The sequence below is a fragment of the Sarcophilus harrisii genome, chromosome 1, assembly GCF_902635505.1.
Source record: "Sarcophilus harrisii chromosome 1, mSarHar1.11, whole genome shotgun sequence".
In the NCBI taxonomy this organism is placed as follows: Eukaryota; Metazoa; Chordata; class Mammalia; order Dasyuromorphia; family Dasyuridae; genus Sarcophilus; species Sarcophilus harrisii.
The window spans coordinates 127639013-127662864 of NC_045426.1; the positions used below are offsets into that span (position 1 = coordinate 127639013).

A 23852-nucleotide genomic window follows, 5' to 3' on the forward strand; every position below is an offset into this window, starting at 1 on the left:
TTTTTTTTAAATGAAGAGCAAGACATCCATAATATGAAAGACATACAGGATTTAAAGAAACTTCTTTTTTTGATTTATGATCATAGGTTTAGAGCTAGAAAGACCTTGGAAATAAGTTAGTCTAATAAGGGGTCTTTAAGTTTATATAATCTGCCTCATGAATTTTAGAAATGAGGAACCTAAAGGCCAGAGAGATGGGCCTCTGTGGCTTGGCCTAAGGTGATAACAGGGTGTATGTTAAGTAGAAAAACTTGAGCTTCTGTGCAAAACATAAGTATGGAGGTCATTAATCTTGAAGGAAGGGAATATGAGATATAAGATATCCAGCTCTTTCTCTATTCCCATGTGACATTCACTTAAGACACTGTCAGTTCCTGAAAGCCTGATTCCCCCAGAGCTCACATTCCTGGAAGTTCCACCCTATGATCCTTCTTTATTCAGTAGCCTGGCATCTAACTGAACACACACTAGTCACTCATGTAAGTCCTGCCTGACTTTGTGTGACCCCACTTGGTACTTTCTTGGCAGAGATATTGGAGGAGTTTGCAATTCTTTTCTCCAGCTCATTTTACAAATGAGGAAACTGAGGCACACAGACTCTTTGGAAAAGAGCCACACATCCCATCAGTGTGTCCTCAAGTTAAGGTTTTTATTTAAAAAAAAAAAAACCATCTACCTTCCAAAAAAAATACTATCCTCAAATAACTAAAATTGGATAGACTCTTTCCAGAGCCACCTTCTCCTTTCTCTTCTGACCCAAGCTTTCTAACTTCACCCTTTGTGGAAGATCTAATTTTCAAGGCAACTTCTAATTTTTTTTTGAGTAGCTATAGGTCAGGAATGGGAGGAGATTGGGGGGGAGGGGAGGCGAGCATTGGAGGAAGGGCAAGCCATGGAAAAAGAACTAGCATGAGACCGGAACAAGAGCACAGAATAGGAGGCTAAAGAAAAAATGGAAGAAAAAGAAAATCCTGCTGCTTGTGACCACTTATGAGAGGCATCCGGCCTATTGTGTTACTGATGCTACTGAGAGGGACCCATAGTGAAAGAACTAAAGAATTCCTGCCTCAATTCAGGCACCAAGGGAAACAGTCACCCAAAGTCTTCCCCGCCAGGGCAGGAAAGCAGAGATAGTCCAAGATGTGAGTCAGACCAACTAATGAAAAAGTCAGGGCTGGGAGGGAGAGGCTGGGGCTTGGGGATCTGAGTGGAACACAGATTGGCCCATTTTTGATTACATGGTCAACTGTTGTAAATTGGCACCATCCTAATGAATGGGTGCGTGTGGGGGGGAGCGTAATTTAATTTTTTACTGGGTTCCAGGAAAGAGTGGACAAGGATAAAAGGGGCTCAGTTTAGGATTTGCAGCTAATATTTTCTTTCTCCTTTAAACAGTAATTGACTGGTTATTTCAGTGAGTTGCTGTATATCCACTGATAAAGCCAAGGTCATGGCTTTAGTTCCCATGAAGGTAGTTAGTTTCCCTGCATCCCATCTTTTAAATGGGTACTATCAGTTATAAAGAAAGGAAAAATTAAGGTATATTATTTTATTTTTCTGGGGCTCAGTTTCTTTGCATAGTAAATAGAGGGGTTGAATGAAACAAGAGGTTCTCAAGGTAATATGCAGACCACTGTCCATGATGAAAAACTATTTTCCTAATAATAATAATAATAATGAGATGTTATTTATAAAATACACACAAACAAAAGCTCTTTGGGGTCCTTGATAATTTTTAAGAGCATGTTTAAGACCTTGAGACCAAAAAATTTGGATTAGGTGATCTTTAAAATCCCTTTTTATTCTAGAATTCTATGATTGCTTGTGAATCCATCTTCCCTACTGAGCTTCTTAATGATACTAGAGTTACATATAAGGATTACAGATGAAGAAAATACTTGATTTTGTCTGTTGGTAGGAGTTTATCCTAGCTCAGAATGATCAATAGGGACATTCCTGAGAGTTTTGAAAGGAAGGTGATCATAATATAATGATGAAGGGACTAAAAAATCAGTATGCCACAGGAAGATAGCATGACAGTAAAGGGAAAATGGGGATAGACATCAGGAAGGATACCAGAAAGCCAGTCACTAAAGTCCAATAATCTTGAATCATTAATTTTGTTTGTTTCATTGTGAGAATTGTGGGAGGCAAATGAGTAGATTTATAGACAACTCATCACATTTATTCTAAACCTTTTTTTTTTAGTACTTAGTCTAAATAATACCTAAATATTAAATTGTAAAAGGGACTTCAGAAGTTATATTAAAATGCTTACCCAAGTCATCTACAGAGGCCCTAAGAAGGGCCCAGTTAGCCTCTGCTAAAAGACCTGCCAGGGAAAAGGACCTTATTACATCTCAAGATAAATCATTTTACTATGGGACAGCCTGAGTTTTTATGGAAGTGTTTCCTTTTGTTGAGCACAGTTTTGCCTCACTGAATCTCGTACTATAATCTCTGGATCAAGCAAAACAAATGAAATCTCTCAAATGCTAACTCTGCAAAATGGCTGGAAACAGTTATTACCTTATTTTTTTTTATCTAGCTAAGTATCTATATTTTCTTCAGCCAATTTTTTTGTGATGTAGTTTCTGTAAGTGTCCATATTTTAGCACAGCACAAGATCTTGATAATATTCACAAAATATAAAATCAAGAATTTACCTCATCTCTAAAATGAGAGGGTGAGGCTAGTCTAGCTCTAATATATTGATCCTAGGAAACAAAAGAAAATGCTGTTGAACAGAAAGGTGTTTCTGGTATTTTTCTTGGTCTCTCAGATACAAAAAAGAACAAGGGCGAATGGATAGAAGACAACCAATGATGTCAAAAATATTCTGGAAACATTAGCAACTGTTTTATATTTGCTCATTATACAAAACATATCATGGTCCCTCTCTCTAGATAGTAACCATCAAAGATATTTTGATACCTTAATTTCATATAGAACATATATGCAAATACTCAATCCTTAGTATTTATGATTATTTCAAACTTGCTGTTAAATTTAGGGAGAGTAAAAGTTAAGAATTATGGGGATATTACAATATAGAACTTTAGAGATCATCTCATTGAAACTCCTTATGAGAAAACTGAGGTCCAAAGAGAAAGTGTGATCTTGCTCTTATTAGTTTAGTGGGTGGCAAAGAGTTCTAATTATTGTGTACTAGGAACCAGAAGGTGAAGTGAGAGGAGACCCAATTGATGGAACATATTTTTCTAGGTCAGCTGTAGCAGAGATTTGAAATTGTTAAGACTGGCAGAGGGAATTAAATTTGAAACCTGGTTATCTATATATTTGCATTGCAGTTAGGTTAGTAGGTGATTGGAATAAAAGCTCAAAATATGTAGAAAATGTTTATACATAGAGTGGTACCCATTTTGAAAGAAGTTAATAGTACTCAATCTGCCTAAATCAGCCCAACATTGTGCTAAAAGGAAACCTAGACCATTTTACCAAGAATTTAATAAGGCTTTCACAAACACACCCTCCCTTCATCAAATCCTAGTGAAAAATACCTGTGAAAGAATGTCATTATACTTTCCCTGTCTCCGCCCAGCACTACTAAAAATTGAATTTTTATTTAGTCTACTTTCAGAGATGTGGAATCTACTTATCAGGTAGGAAAAAAAGGTCGGTACATTCTTTGATCCAACAACTGCTGACCTATTCTGATCTAATATAACTGGGTCATTTTGTCCATATTTTGACTAGGTGGGAAACCAAACCCTCCTAGCATATCTGAACCAAGCCCCAATCCTGGGGAGCAAAGAAACCATGGGGTGAAGGAGGTCACTAATCATCTTCTCACCGAAGCATTCAGTTGATTGATGCTTTAAAACCAATCTCCTTGTGTTTGCCTTTACCAGGGATGGCTGTCCTAGATAGTAAGGCCTCAGGGAAGATGGGAATGAGAGCAGTGGTCTATTACATGACTACCACAATCATTGCTGTGGTGATTGGCATAATCATTGTCATCATCGTCCATCCTGGGAAAGGCTCAAAGGAGAACATGCACAGAGAAGGCAAAATTGTACAAGTGACAGCCACAGACGCCTTCCTTGACTTGATCAGGTATGTCCCTGCAGCACCCCCACCCCCCCCACCCCCCCACCCCCGTGGGAATGTGCTGACTCACTGCTGAGTCACCCAAGACTTCTCATTTCCCAGGAACCAAGCCTGCATCCTTCCGGGGCTGGTGTGAAAGATTACAAGATGCTATTTTTCATGGGAAACATCTTTTTGATGTGTCATTCTTTCTCTTTCTCTTCACCCAAACCAGCCCTCCCCCAATTGAAATAAAGATGCATTGAATAAGTCAAGTTAAAGGGGCTCCCAGTTGGATCAGCCCATTCCAAATTACAGTTTTGCTACTTAATGTGCACAGTTTCTTGGGACAGGATCAGGAGTTCCTAATTTTGTGTCAGTGAGCATGGTTTTATATATTATATATATATATATATATATATATATATATATATATATTATATATATATATATATATTATATTTATATATATAAATATAATACATATACATCAAATATATAACATATAGTATATATATATATATATATATATATACTATATATACTATATTTCAAAATAGTCCTTTGTAATCCTTTATTTAAAAACATTATTCTCAAAAAGCATCTACACATATATTTATATAACTATTTCAAAAGTTTCCTTTGTAATCCTATGCATTTGAAAACATTATTCTCAAAAAACATACACATATATAACTATAATTCAAAACAGTTTCCTTTGTAATCCTATGCATTTAAAACATCATTCTCAAAAAACATTCACAGGCTTCACCAGACTGCCAAAGGGATCCATGAAACAATAAATAAATAAATAAAGTTTAAATATTCTTGGACTTAGATGAATTCTAAGATCCACTTAAGTTCTAAAGCTATGAACCTTCTTATATTTATGGAGCATGTTCTTTCCCATATTGGTCTATAAAGCCCCTTTTTGGATATCCAGGAGTTTCATCTTTACCATACTGACAGGTCATAAAAGACCTCCAACTTTAGCTACATATTTATACAGTGAAACTCCATAAATTTTCTGCTAAATATGAATCTGTGATTATGATATCTTGGCAAGGCTAAAATTGATCTTTGTTTTAATTTTGAAGGAAGCACTCACCTAAGGAAATTAGTAATATACATATATGGGATCCAAAATACAAAATACATTCAAAAAACAAAATACAAAAAATAGGAATGCCTAGGAGATAGCAGTTTTTTAGGACTTCAGTAGTATCTGTGTACACATAATCTGCTAATTACATATGACCCTCATCGGTCAATAAAGTCAGGGGATGACATGTCTGGCATCTGACCATTGGTGAGGTGAAGTTCTTGACTCCCCAGTGTCCACTACTGGTACCTTTCCTCTTAAAATGGATGCCCAGCTTTGCCTTTAAGAGTGGATGGAATCTTTTCCCTATTCCTTTAACCTGCTTCCTGAAAAAATAGCAAAATATCTTTGCTTTTTGTATGAAATACAACATGGAAGCCTAGACATTAAAGAAGAAAAAGAATACAGACATATAGAAGTCTCAGTCATCTTGGTCTTGTACAAAGTACAAAGATATTCTCTTTATTTCTTTATTCTCTTATTGGACTAAAGAAATATCATGGACCAATGGAAAGTGATCTGGATTTAGAACCAGAAAACCTAAGTTTAAATTCCAACTTTACCACTTCTTTTTTGGACAAGTCATTTGACATATCTGTTCCTCACTTACCTAATTTGTAAAAAGAGGAAGCTATATCGTCTCTAATGTCTTTTCTAAATCTAGATCGGTGATTCTATAAACCAGTATTTTATTAAACTCAAATAAGTGCTAATGGCCACTAGAACTACACAAGAATCCTTGTGGTCCAATATTAACAGGAAAACATCTATTAACATTATGTTAAATTTTGTTAAATATTAAATTAATTAAAAATTTAAAAGTGACCCATGGACCTATGTTTTTGGCATCTCTTAATAGACTTGCCTTGCCCATGGTCACACAGGTGAGGCCCTGGGAGATCCTGGATTTGAGTCCAACTCTAAATTCAATGCTATTTCTATCATAACATGATAGATTTGGTTAGTCAAAGTTGCTTAGAAACATAATATACTCCTCAGTTTAGATCTAGGTATTAAAGTCCTAGATAGGATCTCCTGCCCTTGGTTTTAAGATTTATAAGTAGCCTCTTTCACCCATAGTCCCCTCAGCTGTGGATTTGTTGGGATCCTACTGTTGGCCCTCTAGCACCATCAAATAAGACTTCCCTGTCCCCTTACTTAACCTACAAAAATTTCTCCTGAATTTTCTGGTCTCTAAGAATTAATTCTCACAGCTGCTTCAGTTCCTGGTGGACTCCATAGTCTCAGGTCCTAGGCCTAGTTTATGACCCAGTTTCTATTTATCCAAGCAAATTCTCTGGTCAGATGTAACAAATTGTTCTTGTCTTTAGCTAAAGTGTGGTCCATCCTTTTATTTATTGCCTTTCCCTAGACCCTGGGGTCCCCTCCTGAGCCCATGTGGTCTGAGGCACTATACTCTCTGCCCCTGATGTGTCAGCACAGCCTTGAAGACAATTTCCCTCTTTCCTATTCAAGTTCCTTTTTCTGGAACTCCCTGATCTATAGTTCATCACTAGTGCTGATGTGATGGGCATCCCCTGGAATCAATCAACAACTGGTACCTTATTCTGAATCTGACCAATTTCATGTGACTAAATGGCTAAATTGAGACTGAATTTGGTCTATCATCCAGAGAAGCCCAAGCATTCAGGGAAAGTCATTCAGCTTAACTAAGTGACTGATGTAGTCTTTGTGAGACCATCTATGTGTCCTGAACCAGTCATCCCCTAACCCAGTCATCCCCTAACTCCTTCTTCCAACAAGTTACAACAATAACCACAAAATGTCCTGACCGTAATAATAATGTCTTCAAAAGTTCTCTAGAATTCTTTTCTAATTGAAGGATCACAAATTTAAGATTTTAGAAGTCACTTAGTACAACCCTCTCCTTTTACAACCTCAGAGGAACCTGAAGCCATGAGGGGTTAAATGTGTTATCCAAGGTCACACAGATAATAAATTATATGGGGCAGTTGGATGGTGTAGAGGATAGACTTCTGGCCCTGGACTCAAATTCAGCCTCAGACACTTAATACTTACTTTTTGATCCCCAGGCAAGCCATTTAAACCCAACTGTCTCCCAAAGAAAAAGAATGAAAATATAACATATTGGGGACTCAAGGACCTCTGACACAAAATCTAACAGTCCACTGAACCAAATACGAGTTAATTATTTTTAGAATACCACATATAATTATTGTTCTATAAGAAATAATAAGCAGGGTGATTTCAGGAAAGTCTAGAAAAGCTTAAATGAACTGACGCTAAGTGAAGTGAGTAGAACTAAGGGAACAATGTACACAGCAACAAGATTATATGAAGATCAACTGTGACGGATGTGGCTTTTTTCAAAAATGGGGAAATTCAAGGCAATTTCAGTAGACTTGGAATGGAAACAGCCATTCATATTTAGAGAAAACTATAGAGACTGAATGTGGATAAAAACAGTATTTTTTTTCTTTTTTATTGTTATTTGCTTGCTTGGGTTTTTTTTGTTTGTTTGTTTGTTTTTTTTTTGTTTTGTTTTTTGGTCTTCTGCTTCTCTTTTTTCTCTTTTGATCCAATTGTTCTTTTGTAGCATGATGAATTTGGAAATATATTTTTAAAAACTACACATGTCCAACCTATATTGGATTCCTTGCTGTCTAGAGGGGAAGAGGGGAAGGGAGGGAGAAAAATTTGGGAACAAGATTCTGCAAAGGTGAATGTTGAAAACTATCTGCATTTATTTGGAAAAAATAAAAAGCTGTTATAAAAAAGAAAGAAAGAAAAAAGTGGAAGTGAGGAAGATTGACACTAATTAGCTATTTGCTTAAAAATAAAGATTGTAATTACTAAAATATTAAAAAAAGAAAACTATACATAATAATAACCATAATAATATATCATCATATCCCCCTTACGAGTAAGAAATGGACCATTTCACCATTCTTGGCTGATACCAAATGCAACCTTCGGGAAAATTATAAAGCATGCTATGTTTGCCTGTGGAAAACCAAACAGGCTGACCTGCCAGCACTCTCCGTGCTCATGTACCTAATAACAGAACTAATAATAGAACTTTATCCCAAGGCTAAGACTTTGAATTTTTTTTCCTTCCTCCTTTACCCCTAGTGAGTCCCATAATAAGCCATTTCACTTGAAACTTTAAGCCTGGACTCTCCTACATCTCAGTTTTGCTGTGAGTGTTCATGGAAATGCTAGCACAGATGGTAACTTTGAGAGCAGTGATAGCCATTGAAAAGGGATCAGAGATCTGAGCCTGGTACTCATGCTGACACAGTGGATTGGGTGGTAAATCAAAAAGGGCCATTTCAGACTACTGTTCATAACCTTTAAAAGTACATTATGGCACAGTAAATCCTTTATAGCAGCCTCCATCCTCTCACAGATTTCTTACATCATAGATATCAGAGCCGGAAAAGACCTTCAAAATTATTTTGCCCAAGAGATAATCAAGGCTCTGAGAGTTGTACAAGGAATTTGTCTAAGAACAATTTGTCCTTCTCCCAAGTCCTCCTTCATGCATGGAGGAAGTACAGAATATGATACAAAATTTAATTTAATTTAATACTTCAGTTAACCAAACTCTTCTTAAGGATGGGAAAGGGCTTAAAATCCAACTGAGATGTCATCTGTTCTATATTATTTCTCACAGAAGCTGTTTTCATTCTCTTTGCTGGGCATTCAATGCCCTAGCACTTCATGGCACCTATCTTTTCAGCCTTATTATTTCTCTAGGTATATACTACATTCCAGTAAAATTCTGGGTCTCCATTTTCTATCTGTGGATTAATAGTGTCTGTCCCTTCCACTTTAAGTCTGTCAATCTGTTGCTCAAATATCTCTTTCTTTATAACTTTCTAATGCTGTCATCATATAATTGCACATTACAGCTATCATTTATTTTGGTATCTTATCCTCTTATTAAACTGTAAGCTCCTTGAGCTATCTTAACTAAATTCAATCCCTTTTAGCATCTAGCACAGTGTTTTGCACATAAAAAGCACTTAAAACTTTGTTGCATAGATATGACCCCCTGCCCCACCAGTGCTCTCCCAGCCCCAGCCAAATGCCTGGCATAAATCAAATAAACCTTCACCTTTGAAAAGGTAAAGCTTTGGTGGGAAAGGGACATAACTGAATTTATTCAGAATATTCTCCCAATGATTTCCTTTCTCTCTTCACAGGAATATGTTCCCTCCCAATCTGGTGGAAGCCTGCTTTAAACAGGTAAAAACCTAATGGCTATTTCTTTTTACTTATAAAGTTCCTCTAATCAGCATCATAGCCAAAAAAGCATCATGGCCAAGAAGCCATACCAAGTGCTAACGAAATGAACAAATCTCCCATTATAGCAGATGGTGGAGAGTTACCCAGAAAGAGAGAAGCTGAGTCAGAGCCCACTTGCTATTCTTTTATGGGTACAGTAAGGGCAGCCAGGATCTCTAAAACAAAAACACCATTCAACAAGAGATTTTTTTCTATTGTTGTTGCTATGGGACCTGCCTTTATTTATTTAGAGAATTCTTGGTCATAAAGCTCCCTCTCCCAATGCTGATCTTCAATTGTTATAAGTTTTTGCAAGTTGTCTGGGACATTAGAATTAGAGAAGCTGATTTGCCCAGGATCAAAAGTCGTTATGTGTCAAAGGGGGGATTTGTATTCATGACTTCCTAAGTCAGAGGCCAGTTCTTCATCCTGTTTCCACCATAATGAGAGAGAGAGAGAGATAAAGAAAAAGAGAGAAAGAGAAAGAAGAGGAAGGAAGGAAGGAAGGAAGGAAGGAAGGAAGGAAGGAAGGAAGGAAGGAAGGAAGGAAGGAAGGAAGTTAGAAAGGAAGGAAGTTAGGAAGGAAGAAAGTTAGGAAGGAAGAAAGTTAGGAAGGAAGGAAGGAAGGAAGGAGAAAGGAAGGAAGGAAGGAAGGAAGAAGAAGAAAGAAAAAGAAAGAAAGAAAGAAAGAAAGAAAGAAAGAAAGAAAGAAAGAAAGAAAGAAAGAAAGAAAGAAAGAGTTCTAAGATACTCTTGTGGAAAAGGAAATGGCTAAATATTCCAGTACTTTTGCAACAAGAAAATACCAAATAAGATCATGAAGAAATGAACCTGACTAAAAAATTATTCCACAACAACAATAATATGCTTTTGAGGGCTTTCTAGGCTTCTGTAGTAGCTTACAAGCAATAGAGAATTTAAAGGAAATTTAGAGCCCTAGCGATTCCAAGGATAGAATGGCACTATACCATATGTAACTGGGGAGAAAAATAAAATGCTATTTTAAAAAAAGTACTATCATGCCAGGAAAACTTCAGGGTGGCAGGAACACCTTGCAGCTGCAGCAGAGAGAAAGCAAATGTCTAGTTTCCCTGAAATGAATGAGAACATTTCCTGTTATCCCTACAGGAAAATGAAAGAACTAAAATAGGTGACTTAATTCACCATTAAAGTAGATATGGTCTCTCTTGACAGGTCTCTTGAATGTAGGATAAAATACTAATGCCTCTTTGGGGGGGCGGGGTTTAAACCCCTCTACTGCCTACTTCATTCCCATCTTTCTAGACTTATTTTACATCCCTCTGCTTCATGCACTAAACATTCCAACTGAAGTAATCTCCATACCATTCCTTAAAATCATCATTCCATTCCCATCTCCATAATTTTGTGCGGGTTGATTCCATTGCCTGGAATGTATTTCCACTTACTTCTACTTCTCAGAATCAAAAGTTTTATCCTCCTCTGCATTTAATTTATTTTCTACATGGTTTGTATTTAATTACCCACGTTCATGTGACTCTTTGCAATAAAATACAAGTCCGGGGGCTGGGACTATTTTTTTTGGAGGGGGCGGTATTTCATTGCATAGCACAGTGCTTACTGCTTGAGTTCTAAATAAATACCTGCTGAATGAAGAAATGGTCACCTCACGGAACTTAGAGTCTAATAAGGGAGATATGTGAGAGAAACATTAAAAAAAGTGACCACTTCAAAAAAGTGTGAGCATGAAACTACAGCAAGCACTTTAGTGTTGGGAAAGATGTAGCTGGATCCAATTTAGAATGCTAGCAAGGGAAACAAATGTATGTATATATACATATTTACATTATATATAAAATATAACTTTAATATAATATAATAATATAATTTTAAAATTTTATATATATACACACATACATACATATATACACATATATATACAATATAAAATATATATAAAATATAATTTGAATATAATATAATTTTTAAATTTTATATATACACACATACACATATATACAATATAAAAATATATATAAAATATAATTTTAATATAATATAATTTTTAAATTTTATATATACACACATACACATATATACCGATATAAAAATATATATAAAATATAATTTTAATATAATATAATTTTTAAATTTTATATATACACACATACACATATATACGATATAAAAATATATATAAAATATAATTTTAATATAATATAATTTTTAAATTTTATATATACACACATACACATATATACGATATAAAAATATATATAAAATATAATTTTAATATAATATAATTTTTAAATTTTATATATATACACATATATACATATATACACATATATACAATATAAAAATATATATAAAATATAATTTTAATATAATATAATTTTTAAATTTTATATATACATATATACACATATATAAAATATAAAAATACATATAAAATGTAATTTTAATATAATATAATTATTAAATTTTATAAATATACACATATATAAAATATAAAAATACATATAAAATTTAATTTTAATATAATATAAAATAATTATTAAATTTTATGTATATACACATATATAAAATATAAAAATACATATACAATGTAACTTTAATATAATTTTTTAATCACACACACACGTCAGTGCGGACACGTTTGAGGGACATCGGTCTTGCTGCCCGGGGGAGGGAATGAAGAAGAAAACTTTGGCGCGCAAGGTTTCGCAGGGTGGTGCAGAAGACTATCTCCCACGGACTTGGAAGACAAGAAGCCATCATCATTGTTTTAGAAAATAACTGGACGCAGAGACTGGGACGGAACCGCCAGTTGCGTTTTCGGGAGTCTCAGCCTCCTGGCAGCTGGAGGGGAGCTCGCATTTACTTGCGCCACAGCCAGCCGGCTTGCCCGGCTTCTCCCGCCTTCCACGCCACCTCACGGAGGGCAAAGTTGGGGCGGACGGACCGGGAGGTTCGGAGCGCGGGAGGGCGGGAGCGCGGGAGGGCCGCGGCGCGGAGCCAGAAGCGGTAGTGAGGCGGGGGCGGCCGTTGCCGGGGCGGAGGCGCCCGCACTGGTGCGCGCTCCCGCCATACCCGCTCTGGCCCCGCCTCCGGCTGCCCGGAGGGCTATAAAGGCCGGCCGGCCGCCCCGCTCCGTCGGTTCGGGATGGAGCGGCGGGAGGAGCGGTCCGGGGGCCCCGGCGCCGGGCCCGACCTCTGCCCCAGCGAGCCGCCGCCTCCGGCGCCGGACTTCACGGTGGAGAACGTGGAGAAGGCCCTAAACCTGCTCTACTATGAGCCCGACATCGAGAAAAAGAACGTGGCCCAGGAGTGGCTGGTGCAGGCCCAGCTCTCCCCTCAGGCCTGGCGCTTCAGCCGGCAGCTGCTGCAGCCCGACAAGGCGCCCGAGAGCCAGTACTTCGGCGCCAGCTCCCTGTACCTCAGGGTCTCCCGCCACTGGGGCGACATCCCCGCCGACCAGTACGAGCCGCTGAAGGCCCAGCTGGTGGCGCACATCGGCCGCTTCGCCGGCGGCCCCAAGATGGTGCTGACGCGGCTGTGCGTGACGCTGGCCTCGCTGGCCCTGAGCATGCTGCCGGACGCGTGGCCCTCGGCCGTGGCAGACATGGTGGCCCTGCTTCGGGCCGAGGACGCGGCCGGCGAGTGGCAGGACCGCTGCTTGGCCCTGCTGGAGCTGCTGATCGTGCTTCCCGAGGAGCTGGAGACGAGCCGGCTGCCGCCCGAGCGCCAGGGCCTGGTGCGGGCCATGCTGGCGCAGGAGTACCGGGCCGTCTTCCCGCTGCTGGAGCGGCTGCTGCTGCAGCCCCAGCTGCCCGGCGCCGTCAAGCAGAAGGCGCTCAAGTGCTTCTGCAGCTGGGTGCCCCTGGAGGTGCCGCTGCTGGACTGCGAGCTGCTGATGCAGGCCGCCTTCGAGGCCCTCGGAGACCCCGACCTCTTCGACTGCAGCGTGGAGGCCATCGTCAGCGCCATCTCGCAGCCCGACTCGCAGAGGTACGTGGCCTCGCTGCTCAAGCTGGTCCCCCTGGTGCTGGGGCTGCAGGAGCAGCTCCAGGAGGCGGTGCAGAACGGCGACCTGGAGACGTCCCACGGCATCTGCAGAGTCGCCGTGGCCTTGGGGGAGAACCACTCGAGAGCCCTGCTGGACCAGATGGAGCACTGGCAGAGCTTCTTGGCCTTGGTCAACATGATCATGTTCTGCACGGGCATCCCCGGCCACTCGATGGTGGTCAACGAGATCACCAGCTCCATGACGCTCACCTTCTGGTACACCCTGCAGGACGACATCCTGTCCCTGGAGGCAGAGAAGCAGGCCGTGTGCCAGCAGCTGTACCGCCCGGTCTACTTCCACCTGGTGGACGTGCTCCTTTATAAGGCCCAGTTTCCGGCTGATGAAGAGTACAGCTTCTGGTCCTCGGATGAGAAGGAGCAGTTCCGGATCTACAGAGTGGACATTTCGGACACCCTCGTGAACATGTACGAGCTGCTAGGGGCAGAGATGCTGAATAGCCTCTATGACAAGCTGGGCCGCCTGCTCACCAACCCCCAGCAGCCCTGCGCCTGGCAGCACACGGAGGCTCTGCTCTATGGGTTCCAGTCCATTGCAGAGACCATCGACGTCAATCACTCGGAGGCGGTCCCGGGGCTCGTGGACCTCATCCCCCGCATCAGCATCAGCAACGTGCACCTGGCCGACACCGTCATGTTCACCATCGGGGCCCTGTCGGAGTGGCTGGCCGACCACCCGGGCATGATCAACGGCGTCCTGCCCCTGGTGCTGCACTCACTGGCCAATCCGGCCCTCTCCGTGTCTTCTGTGTCCACCCTCAAGAAGATCTGCCGGGAGTGCAAGAATGAGCTGCCTCCGTTTGCCGCCGACATTGTCGCCGTGTCCCAGGAGGTGCTGATGAAGCAGGTTCACAAGACGGGTCAGTGCATGTGGCTGATGCAAGCCCTTGGTTTTCTGCTGTCCTCCTTGCAAGTGGAAGAGAGTCTGAAAAACCTCCACTCGCTGGTCACACCCTTCATCCATCAGCTGGGGAGGCTGGCTGAGGAAATGACCAGCCCGGCTAACAAGCTGGCCATCATCCACATCCTGGGGCTCATCTCAAACCTCCTCTCTACACTGGACATCAGTCACCACGAGGACCAGAGCGAATGCTCCCAGTTCAGTAAGCTGCCCGTACCCCAGAAAAGCAACCCGGTGGAGACTGTGCTGCAGCAAGTTTTCCAGCTCATCCAGAAGGTGCTGAGCAAGTGGTTAAATGATGCCCAGGTGGTAGAGGCCGTGTGCACTATCTTGGAGAAATCCATCAAGACCTTGCTGGATGACTTTGCACCCATGATCCCCCAGCTCTGTGAGATGCTGAGACAGATGTTCAACGCAGCTCCTCAGGCCTCTGCCCTCAATCTCACTCGCCAGCTGGTACGCATCTTTGCCCACGAACCAGCCCACTTTCCTCCTATCAAGGACCTCTTCTTCTTCGTCACCTCTATCACACTCACCCACTTCCAGCAAGGGCCCAAGAATCATCGTGATGTTGATTCATTTATGCAACTCCTGGCCCAGGTCCTGAAGCAGAAGCCCGACCTCTTCCTGTCTGACAGCCTGGATGTCAAGGCTATGTTCGAGTGTGGTCTGCTGGCACTCAAGTTTCCCGAGGCCCCGACAGTCAAGGCCTCCTGTGGCTTCTTTGCAGAATTGCTGCCCCAGTGTGAGATCCCATCCATCAGGCAGGTGGTCCACGAGCATGGCAAAGTGCTGCTGCAGACTGTGCTCGAGGTCGTCAGTGGTCAGGTCTCCCGCAGCCTCCTGGATGCCTTTGCGGATGTCATCTTTGCCCTCAACAAAAACTGTTTCAGCTGCCTTAGCGAGTGGATCAAGGAGGTGATGCAGCTACAGGGCTTTCCCTCGCCTCTGCTTAATGCCGAGCAGAGAGATACCTTTATCCAGCAGGTCCTCAAAAGACGGGTGAACAAACGTCGAGTGAAGGAGATGGTGAAAGAGTTAATGCTGCTCTGCCGGGAGGTCGACGACCTTGACTGCACTGTTGACTTCTTCGGGTTTGCTGAGTGCGAGTTTCTGTAGAATAAGCCCCAAACATTCCTTCTATAGAAATAAGTATTAAGTTTTGTTGTCAATGAAAGACACAGAGCTATGGTTCTGGTAAACTGTCAGAGTGCAATGTAACTAATACCTGAAAGTATCTATTTTCCTATGATAGTTTTTTTTCATTTGTTGGATTGCCAACCCTTAACCCATGTTTAATTGACTTTGCCCTAGGTGCCAAAATTCCTAGTTATAATGCTGTTGATAGTACTGTTGATAAAAATTTCACCTTTCATCACAAGTAGAGAGGCTTTTTTATAACAATGGGGAATGGTCCATAGCAAGAATGCTGAATCAGGAAACCAAGGTTTCTGTGTATTCTGTTTATTGATATATATTTTTTAAAAAACTGATGCCCCATATAATTTTTCTCTATGCTTGGTAGTAATCTCTGTTACTGATTTTGAATTTTTATTTTCTAAAATAGCCAGCAAGCAGCTGGATAAGTGTGAGCTGCCAAGAAAACAGATGTTTTCAAAAGTCAAAACTACGAAAAAATATATTACTGGGGTTTCACTGTTACATAAGGTCCAGTTCCCACTGATGGATGGTAACTTGATATAGAACTTCCACCTTGTGGGATTAATAATAGAAGGAATTTTTTCCTGACTTTGAGTTGTGGGCTCTTTAGATGTAAAGATTGTTCATCCCCAAGCCCTGCACTGCCAGTTCAGGGCAGCCCCTTGGGGTACCTCAGGGTTCTCAAATATATGGTATTTTGATCTGATAGAATTGAGAGATCATAGAGAAGCTCAAAATTACATAGCCTTGGTTATCTAGGTAATTCATGGAGAATTCATTTCCTGCTTTATGAAGTCCATATGGATTACTATATGTCAGGGAATAGTTGTATAGTATTTGCTACTACTCCATTTAACAATTAGAATTCAAAACCATATCTCTATTCAAATGAATAATACATCCTTTTCAGGTATTTTTGTTATTAGTTTGGGCTAATTAATCCCCAAACCAGGAAAATGTAGGCAAATATATAATTCTCTTTTATTTCCCCTGGGTTTGGAGGGAGTCAAGTTGATTCCTCCCATTTGTAAAGTTAAGCTAATCTTTTGGGAAATGTACAAATTATAACCAACACCAGGAGATCCCTGTGGCTCCTGAGTATGAATGTCATTCCAAAGTGCCATGCTTTTGTACCTCAGTAGTTTTGTTCTCCTTCCTCTACTTTCCTTACAGAAATATGCACTTAATGACAAGCCTTCTTTTTTGACCTTCACTCTCAGGGTTAAGCTGGAACTCTCAAGGGCTTTGAAACCATAGGTCAATAGCAGAATACTCTGCCGAGGCAAAATCAGAAGATGTCTTTGCTTATGCTTCCTCATCTCTGTAGAAAAGGTTTATACAAATGTTTGATTTGGCTCCATACACAGGATGTTAATTGGGGGAGATTTATTTATTTAAGTAGAAGTACAGCCTTAACTTCAGTTTCTATTATTTTAACATGAGCTGTGGAATGATTCCACAAAGCCAAGAGTGTCTGAATCTTTCTAGGGGGTTTTGATTTTGAGTCATCAAAATTTCTTATTGTTTTAGGAGGCCTAGTTTCACGGTTCAGAATTTTAAAAAATATGTCGTTCCCTGGATTTAAAAAAAGCTAAGTGGGTGTGTGAAAGTGCCAATCAAGCTTGGATTGGCTCAACTGACAGGCTAACAAATGTGCCACTGAGGCAGCAATTACATAGAGACTCTTCAGACTTGTCCTTGCCTCAGGACCAATCACCATACCTGTATGGTGCATGAGGAACTTTACTTGAATTGATATGTTTTGATTTTCTAGCACCTTAATTTCCAATTTTATCACTCCTCCTACTATTTCCAAAGAGCCATTCTTTGTAGCATCATTTTTTAAAAGCTGGAGGGGGGATGCAGGTCTGCAAAACTACTTAATATAAACTAATGTATATGTATATGTAGTATTTCATGTCCCCTCACCTCACCATTTTTATAAAGAAGAAAAGAAGATGCACTTTCCTCACTCATCTCCAGGACCATGTTTGATGATATTTTATTGAAATTTTCATTTGCGTTTTGTTGCTGTTCTTCCTATTTACATTGCTGTATTCGTGTATATGTGCCAATTCAAATCAATAAATATCATTAAGTGCCTGCTGGGTGCTGAGTATTGCACTAAACACAGGGGATGCAGCACCAAAAGGAAGTTGGAAAGTGGAGGAGGGAGTGCCGAGAGAAGGGTCATCTTGTTGCAGGGAATTCTCTTCAAATAGAGCCACCAAGTCCAGGCTGTTTTCTATAAAGGAAAGCTTGAGGTGGATTTTAGTCTTCCGTCGTCCAGCCCTACAGACCATGGGGGGAGGAGGGGAGGAAGCTGAAGGAGGCGAGTATCCAGATTAGTAGCACGGGGGATGAGATCAGGTCATCACCTTATCCTGGGAGAGGCAACTTGCCTGCTTGTTGCTCATGCAAATCTTCACAGGCTTCTCTGGGGGTGAATTCTTTAGGTAACAAAGGCTTGTATCCTCACTGACCAGTCCTCCTGGCACCCCATTACACTTACGTTCGTCATTTCTTATGGCCTTGTAAAATTCTATTCTTGTGCCACATCTTTTTTTAGCCATTCCTCAATTGATGGACATCTACTTTGTTTTTGTGGCTTTGATACTACAAAACATATTGCTATAAATAATTTGGTCTATGTGGAGCCTTTTTTTTTTCTATTCTTCCTTGGTATGTATGCCTAAGAGTGGGATTTTTTGAGTCAAAGGCTTTAGACATTTGAATCATTTTCTTTGCATAAGTCCCATCAGAAGAAAGAAGCAAGGAAAGTCTCTTAATACTTCCCAGACTCCCACATCTTAATCTTTTCTTGTCCTGTTTCTCCTGCCTCAGTGGCCCATTTAGCATGAAAAAAATGTAAGAGAGTGAACTCACTGGTGTTCTTCCCTTTGTCTCTGTTCCCCCTTCCTCTCTGCCCTAAGGAGACACTGCTTCTGTTGGGAGGCAATTTTGATGTAGCTACAAAAGAACTTAGATTTAAAACCAAAGCCCTGTGTTTAAATTCTGGCTCTACTAATTAATAAACATGATATTTGGAGAATCTTCTTGTTTCCTTCCCATAAAACATTGAAGTTGAATGAACTGATTTCTTACATTTCCTAGCTCTAAACCTTTTAACTTCTTGGTCTAACATTCCCTAAATTATAGCTATGCTCTAAACTGCTTCGGGGGAGTATCTGAAGATAGAGTATACAAATAGGAATTTCTGTTAGGTTTTGTTTGGGAGTGAGGGAGTTTTAGAATCTCTGGAAAACTTCCAGTTACCTAATAGGAAGGAGTGTGCTAGAACCAGCTCCAATAAGTTCACCAGCCAACTGGTAAATTTCTAGCATATTCATATTTCAGAAATCTATAAACCCTCCAATTCAGGATTTGATTTATTATTTTGCTAATTACTTAGATTTAAGAAAGTTATAGAGAACAGACTGAACTTAGAAGTATTTTCTAATGTAAGAATGGTACCCTTACTCTTTATTTTTTCTGTTTTGCTTTCTTTTATTTTTTAAAACAAACTATGAAAAGAAAAGCTTCAAGGTGCCTATCTTTCCCAATGAAACAATTCCTTTTGTTTATAATGTTTTTGGTTTTCTTTTATTATTTTAGTTTAAGACTATGAGAAGAAAAGTTTCAAGGTGCCTATCTTTCCCAGTGAAACAATTCCTCTTTTTTATAACTTTTTTTTTGCTTTCTTTTATTGTTTTAGTTTTTTAAGACTAGCTATGAGAAGAAAAATTTCAAGGTGCCTATCTTTCCCACTGAAACAATTCCTCTTGTTTATAACCTTTTTTTGCTTTCTTTTATTATTTTAGTTTAAGACTAACTAGGAGAAGAAAAGTTCCAAGGTGCTTATCTTTCCCAATGAAACAATTCCTCTTGTTCATAACCTTTTTTTGCTTTCTTTTATCGTTTCAGTTTAAGACCAACTATGAGAAGAAAACCTTTAAGGTGCCTCTTGCGCCCAATGAAACACTTTTAGCTTCTGTGATAAGCAATGTTTCAGAGGCCATGGAAACCCTCACCCGTATAAAGGAGGAAATGGTCCCAGTTCCAGGGGCTGTGAATGGAGTGAATGCACTGGGGCTGGTCGTCTTCTCAATGTGTTTTGGATTGGTGATTGGAAATATGAAGGAGCAAGGGCAAGCCCTGAAAGATTTCTTTGATTGCCTCAATGAGGCTATTATGAGACTGGTAGCTGTGATCATGTGGTAGGTACCTCCATTTCCTCTATCTGTATATTTGGTATATATATTTGGATTTTATTTGGGGAATTTTATTTGTTTTTACTGTTGGAGTCTGTGACTCTATAACCCAACATCTTACCCAGTTTCTGTCTTTGGCTTATTTGCCCCACTCCCTCCCAATTCAGAATTTCCTCTGGGAGCGCTCAGCCTATAGCTCTTGTCTAGACCTCCACAGATATGGGTAAAAGGGAACTCAATATCCAAGCAAGCACTTGAGAAAGCAGTACATAACAGAGATGTCTCCTAATAATTCTTTCATCCCACAGCAAGTTCAGAAATCACAAAAAAGAATCTGCTCACAAAATAATCTGCAAACAGTGGATGCAGTCCTGCCATTCTGATAAGTCCCATCATCATCTTAGTGATCTGTAAAGTTCTCTAGCCTTAGAACATCATCCTTAGATTTAGCCTTATAAATTAATGTGACTTGACGTGACAACTCACAATTTTCTGCTGAATTTCATTCTTAGGAACCTACTCTGTGCCAGGTATTATACTATAGACTTTACAAATAATATCTCATTTGATCTCACACTTTGAGAGGTAAATGTTATCCCAATTTTACAGTTGAGGAAACTGAGGCAGACATTGGCTAAGAGACTTCCAGGGATTTCTTAAGTACTCAATGCCTGAAATTGGATTTGACCCAGTTCTCTATTTACTGAGCCATCCAGCCACCTGGAATATATAAATCTTATGGTATGACCTTAAGAGTTTACATTCCTTCCCCAAAAGAAATAAATTTGGTGGTTTTAGGAAGGCAACACTCATTTCCAAGAGGCTGCACCATTTGAATAGCACATAGTAATGCTGGAGAGTAAAATACAGATTCTTTTTTTTTTGCTACCACTTCTCTAGCTTTAGGGATACTCTCAGTAGACTTCCAGAAGTCAGATTCAAAAGTTTTCAACATACCATCACATGATTTTGCCTCTCCAAAGCTACTACTTCTTGAACTGGGAAGTCATATCTTTGTCTTTCTGAAGCGGAGCTATGAAAACTGAAGCCAAAAATGTACCTCTCTTCTTGAGCATTAACTTGCAGGAGCTTGCTGGAGTTAGCTCAAACTGGGTCCTGAGAGCCTATTGTTACATTTCAAATGTTAGAATTTATGCTTCAAAAATCTGCCAATGTTACAAATCAGAGCTTGATATAGTATTTTTTTGATTATCTAGACTTAAGAAAACAATAGAGAAAATGTCTATAATGCTGATTAACCTTGAAAATGTGACATGGATAAAAAAAATTGTTTTTCTCCAATCATTTGTTAAACATATACCAGTATACTGGCTGTTTAAGTAAGAGTGAGTGCAAATATAATGTGCCTCTGTCCCTAGAAAAAAAATCCCTTTTCTTTCCCTTCTCTCTCCACCTTAGGCCATCCTTAAGTTTCTGCTCTTTATACTTGTCCCAGTTTTCTCTGGTTCTCTCTAAAAAAGGGATCTGTAATTGACCCTTTCTAGATAGGCCCAACACAATAATGTGATTCTAACCCACAACAGCCTGAGCCAAATATCTTATCCACATCATCTGAGTCTTTGAAGGCATATTAGGTAGGTGTTCCCTGATCCTCTCATGTCCACACTCTCTAGAAGGTACGCGGTCCCTACCAAAGACTGACCACCTGTCACCTTATCTGGCTGAACAAGGGAATGCTCCTAACTAATACCCTAATCTACTTTGATTCCTTAATATCTGCATCCAGGAGAAGCACCTTGAAAAAAATAGTTCACTGGAGCTTCTAGTGTTTGTTAATTGCTGTAATCTGAACTAAGTAGGATGGTGACTTTTGCTAGTCCCATGGGAATTTCATAGAATCCTTCAGTTTTTTTTTTTGTTTGTTTGTTTGTTTTTCTTTTTCTTTCTTTTTGTTTGTTTTTCTTTTTCTTTTTTGAATTCTTCAGTTCCAAAGATTTCTTGAAAATGAGCCTAGGCAAGTTACTTCACCCTGTTTACCTCAGTTTCTTCAGAAAATGTCAAATCACTCTACTATCTTTGCCAAGAAAACCTAAGTAGGGTTGAACACAACTAAAATGATGGAACAACAAATAAGTTTCCTTATTTATGTTTACATGTTTATTTTTTAATAGAATTAAATGCCTTCTCCAGGACCAGTGAAGGCTTATTTCCCCCAAGTTTAATTTTTTTTAATACAACTAAAAAAGGATACCAAATCTGGGAAACTGAAATTTCTTCTATTTTAAGTTCTTGAGGGGGGTCATTACCAAACACAGAGAAACACTCAGGGCATACTTTCAGGTGCTGATTAAATTGAATTTAGCTCTAACAAACAGCTGCCAATCCAGTTTCTACCATTACTACATGTATAAATACATGTGAACAAGCAGAGAGCTACAAGGGAAACTTATTTTTAGCAATGCAAAACCCCAGAAGCTGAATCCAGAACACACACACATACTGCATACCCTCTAGAGGAAAAAATCACTGACTACCAGGTGAGATACAGTGACACTTTGGAAAGAACTAGTCCAGGAAGAATCCTTCTAGCACTTTTTTTCCCATTAAAGATAGATGGGGTCAGGTCTCTATACCCAGCTTCAAAAAGGTGTCTAAGGATGTTGTTTTTATAGTCTCTCAGTCCTAGAGAACAAGAGGCACTTTCCTATGTAATGTGTGGCAGAAATGGGACATATCCCCTAAAATGAAGCATCATTTCTTTGGCTTCCATGGATCAGTCACAGGTGTCTCAGCTCAAGTTCAGCCCTAGATACCAAAGCCAATGGTAGCTTGGCTGTATAAGTGGAACATTCCTAAGAAGTAATTTTAAATGCCAACAGACAATTTATTGCAAAAATTATTTTTAACAATCTTAGTGTCAGGAAACAGGGACAAAGACTCCACCCAGAAGGTAACATTTGCCTTCAGAACTTCAGCAGACACTTAATGAGGGCCCCACTTTATCCAAGGTACTGTGCTAGGCTTTGTAGAGGTACAAAGATGAATAATAAAAGGGTCTATAAAGGCCTTACCTGAATCTCCTTAACTATTAGCAGTTTCTCTTGCCTTCTCATATAGAGGAGCAAGAAAAAGGGAGAAAGATAGAGGTATACATAAATAAGTGTATTTGTTGTATGTCTATATAACTGTGTGTGTTCATCCATTGTGGATGTGTATTATGTATATATGTGGATGCATATATACATATAGAGAAAGAGGGATATTAGTAGATATGCTGCAGCCCCCAGGAAAACGTTAATTCTTTAAGAACAGAAACTTTTTCTATTTAATACCTAGTGCAGTTCCTTGCACCTAGTGGGTGCTTAATAAATATTTATTGAATTGTATTGGTTTGGATCAGACTCTCCCCAGAAAAGGCAAGACTATTTAAAGGCATAGAGTTGTGGGAGCTGCTTTTGTTTCATTTCTTTCTTACATAAATGAGTGACTCCCCAAAGTTCTCCTTGGCACCTAAGATGGACAGACATTTTTTTTCTAAAGAAAGCCTTCAGCTGCCTCTACTGTTGGAAATGCCTTTTGTCTTCTCTGCCCCCAAAGCCTTCAGAGCCCAGGAAGGAAAAATCCATTTTTCAAGAGCTTGTCCAAGCTGAACATGGATTTTAGACACAAAGACCAGTCAGAATGTTGGCTCCACAGGAGTGGCTAACCCATGAGCCCCTAGATGGGAGGCCCCATTGAAATCCTTATGGCACTACAAGTGAACATTTATCTTCATATTATTAAAATCCCTCTAACTTTCATCTCTTTGATGAATGAAGCTCATTCAGTGATACTGAATGGTCCTGGCTGGTTATCCTTTCCAGCTGTATATTAGCCCACACATTCTGCACTGTTATTAAATTCCATAAAACAGGTACTGCTGTGATTTCCTGGTCTGTGTTTTTAAAAGACTGTTGCCAGCAGTCATGGATGTATTTTTTTTTTGTCCTTTCCCAAAGAAACCTACAAGGTTCCCCATAGATCCCTTTTTGTGGGCAATTTTATTCTGTCCTTTCAGAGATAGCAGTTTTTGTACACTGTGGCCGGCATTGGTGCTGTGGGGATCCCAAAGGTCACAAGTAACAACAGG

General features: G+C 39.8%; 1 protein-coding gene and 1 pseudogene across 6 annotated transcripts in view; both read left to right on the top strand.

Annotated features, from left to right (window-relative positions):
* SLC1A3 (solute carrier family 1 member 3) overlaps positions 1 to 23852 on the top strand; it is a 107502-nt gene that overhangs the window by 71711 nt on the left and 11939 nt on the right. For all 6 annotated transcript variants that reach the window (XM_023496130.2, XM_031964182.1, XM_003759929.4 and 3 more), the window contains 3 exons: positions 3873 to 4077; positions 9343 to 9385; positions 19476 to 19768. In XM_023496130.2, coding sequence (XP_023351898.1) covers positions 3873 to 4077; positions 9343 to 9385; positions 19476 to 19768 — 541 coding nt within the window. The remainder of the gene's footprint in view (positions 1 to 3872; positions 4078 to 9342; positions 9386 to 19475; positions 19769 to 23852) is intronic.
* Positions 12030 to 17654, top strand: LOC105749324 (annotated as a pseudogene).